The sequence below is a fragment of the Trypanosoma grayi genome (assembly GCF_000691245.1).
Source record: "Trypanosoma grayi strain ANR4 Tgr_1480_V1, whole genome shotgun sequence".
NCBI classification, from domain to species: Eukaryota; Euglenozoa; class Kinetoplastea; order Trypanosomatida; family Trypanosomatidae; genus Trypanosoma; species Trypanosoma grayi.
The window spans coordinates 1-3144 of NW_008827098.1; the positions used below are offsets into that span (position 1 = coordinate 1).

The 3144-nt window shown below is 51.4% G+C and overlaps 2 protein-coding genes across 2 annotated transcripts; both read right to left on the reverse strand.

The window, feature by feature from the left end:
- Positions 1–418: 418 nt before the first annotated feature.
- Positions 419–1009, reverse strand: DQ04_14801000 (hypothetical protein; the record flags this gene model as incomplete). Its single annotated transcript, XM_009317202.1, has 1 exon — positions 419–1009. The coding sequence occupies one exon, from the start codon at positions 1007–1009 to the stop codon at positions 419–421; it is 591 nt and encodes a 196-aa protein (XP_009315477.1).
- A 1156-nt stretch (positions 1010–2165) lies between these two features.
- Positions 2166–2891, reverse strand: DQ04_14801010 (hypothetical protein; the record flags this gene model as incomplete). Its single annotated transcript, XM_009317203.1, has 1 exon — positions 2166–2891. The coding sequence occupies one exon, from the start codon at positions 2889–2891 to the stop codon at positions 2166–2168; it is 726 nt and encodes a 241-aa protein (XP_009315478.1).
- Positions 2892–3144: the final 253 nt, after the last annotated feature.

Sequence of the window (3144 nt, forward strand, 5' to 3'; positions counted from 1 at the left end):
AGTCTATTTGCCCAAGTTGGGGAAAAGTAAGGCTGGGGGCTTTTTTCTCCGGGAGATTGGAAACATACGAGGTGTTTTTCCTAAAGGTGAGCGGGGCAGTGGGTCATTCCCTTTTCGATTATGGAAGAAAAACCGGCAGGGCGGCAGTGTCAATGGATTCTGTGTCGATGGGGGAAATAGGCAAAGGACTCCTAAGAAGCGGTCGCGGCGTTATGCCGCGTCTCCGGGCATCATTTTTTTTCAGATTGCTTTGCCGGCTGAAGCGCTGCATTTGTTTCGGTGTCGGGTGGCATATGGCACCTGCCGTGAAAGTGGCCCTATTACCCATGGGGTATAAGACGACTCCGGAAATTTTACGGATTTATCTTCCGCAATAACAGGAGTACCGACGGCGGTGCGTCCGAGATGGGCAGCGCCTTCAAATATCTGAGTGAACATATGGGCAGACATCATTCGTCTTCCAGGCAGGCAACAGGATGCTCTCGCATGGGGAGGCAAGGCCTGCCTTTTCACGGCCAAGCGTGGGGCATTTATTGGAAACAGGGAGTCCGGAGCCCAGGAACAGACCTTGGGTGCTTTTTTTATTCATAGAAGAAGCTGCTGGTGGTTTCCCTGTGCATCGAGGGAAGGTGCCTAGAGCCATGTGTTCCCTGCGCGGTATCAGCGGTTGAAATGCATTTACACAGACGCCAGTGGAGTATACTGAGGGGCTCGCCCAAAGAGCACCACCATCCGAAAAAAAAATTCTATTGCCGCAACTCCCCCTCCCCAGGGTGCAGTCGTGAGATCGAGAACTCTTCCATTTTCTTCGCCCTTTCGTCGGATAGGCAGCATAAGTGGGACAAAAAACAGCTAACCAGACCTTCTGCAACAAGGTGGGTGAGTTCCCCGTCTCGCCTTCGCAGGTCCAGCCAACACCTCCAGGCGTTAAACAGAAGGTCACGAGAGAAAACCCCTTTACGATACAAAGTGCCGGGGAAGTCGGGCGGCTGCGATAGTACAAGGCCATAAAGCGTAATAAACCGTCATGCCGGGTTCGTTGTTTTTTAGCTTTCTCTAACAAAAAAAAGCTGTGAGTGTCCTTCTGCTAGTTTCTCCCTCGAGCTATGAAAAACATAATCGTGACGTCGACCACATCCTTCAAAAGAAAAAAAAACTTCTTGTAAACCTAGTTCCAAAGATTATGCTTTGCGTCAGCCTCTGCATAGAAATAAGAACGAAACAAAGGACAATTGTTTTCACTACATAAAAATATAGGAAGGCTGAGTCATTTCCTTCGCAAGATCTCTTCCCCCCTCAACAAAAAAAATTTTACCGTTACGATCTTTTTTCGTTAGCCACTCTTTGCTGCTCCATTGCCGGCATTCTCAAAGAAAAAAGATCTGTGGCGTCGGTGGCACTGGGATCCACAGCGGCTTGGCGGGTTTCGGTGGCATAGTCAAGAAAACAAGCGCGCAAGTTGTTTTGCCGTCATGAGTATAATCAGCACCGTCCTCATTATGAGGGGTGACGCGGGAAAGAGGGCACGAAAAGCACGTTCCGGGGCAGCGCGCGCGCCCACGCGGGTAACGGGTTCGACTGGAACGCCTTAGCCCCTCGCTGCAGCAAGGGCGGGGCTGCAAGGCCGTAGCGGATAGGAGATCCTATGTTTGCTGCTGCCCCCGTTCCCCATGAGGCAAAGAGAGGGGCAACGATACCAGATTGCAGTTTTCAAGAAAAAGAAATATCGATAGCAATGGTGCGGCCCTTTTGAGCACCTCGAGGGACGTCGGGGTGATGTCGTCGTGGGTCCTTTCCAAAGACCAAGTGCGAGAGAATATGGAGTGAGCCGAATAAAAAAAAAAGGAAAAAGGCCTCATATTCCGTGATGGGGACTTGCATGTCCCCGTAACACCTCTCCCAAATAAGAGTAACACGGCATGACAAACAGCTTTTTCCCTTTGCTACGGTCTTCATTCGTCAACACCTTCCCACTCATCTTGGCCATTTTTTCGCCCGTTAATGCCGATGCATTCTGCGGTCTGCTTGCTGCCATATTGGCTCGGTCTCCTTGTTGCGAGCGCGGGTCTTCCGGCTACGCTTGTGGCGGCACGCTTCGCGTAAAAGAAAACCAACGCAATTCCTTTTGACTTGCGTCCCAAGTATATCCTTGTCTCTTTAATTTTTTATTCCGGCAGGTAGCACCTTTTCTGCCGCAGGGTAAGACTGGCCCACTCCTTCGGCGCAATCGCCAGCCAATCATGCTCGTCAACGGTGCCAATTGATGCCTCCAATTGTCGTTTGCCCTTGCAGATGAAGTTGCTGTACGCGTGGGCTTCCCACGCAATAGCATCCTTGGTGCCGCCCTCACCGTCCCCCACAATATCATCCTTCTTGCGGGACGCTTCGGATGTCTGCAGGCAATCACCGCTGCTGGTGCTATGTTCAATGGTGTTCCCGCACTTCAAGCTCTCCACATACGCCTCAAATTGTTCCTTCTTGGAGGGAGGCAGCATCTCCCACGCGGCGAGGAGGTCAGCGATGACGGCCATCTGTGAGGCACCTGACAACGACGCTGGTGAAGCATGGAGCCGCGCCATGGCAAAGACGGAAAACCCGTTCACCTGCTCCATAGGAATGTGAAAGGCACCGAATGCGCTGCGGGGAGGCAGCTTCACCTCCATGCTGCCCAGCGGATCTGTGCTTACCAGGTATTTCAGCTGCTCGTTGGTGGAGCGAAGCACACTCTTGCGAAGTTTCTTCCGACAATTGTCTTCTAGAATCATAAAACGGCGTACCTTGGCCTCCTGGGCGGCAATGCGTTTCGCCCAGCGCCGCTGTGCCTCACTAATAGCTCGAAGAAACACTTGGAGCTCATTCACAGCTTGAGTGCCTCTCGCCAGGCCGGACATTTGTTGCTAGTGAGCGCCCCCTTTTACTTCGGACTTCAACTACAACAAAGACACTTATACCCAAGGAAAAAACAAAACAAAATGAAAGTGTAATTAATTACAGAGAGCCCCCACAATTGTCAGCACCTCTCTCTCTCTCTCTCCAGTGGCATTGGAACCAAAGGGGGCTGGGTCCATTTCGTTCCGTTTTTTTTTCACTTTTTATTTTTGTCGAAGGTGGAGGGGGGACCCACCGATGGACACAAACTTATAT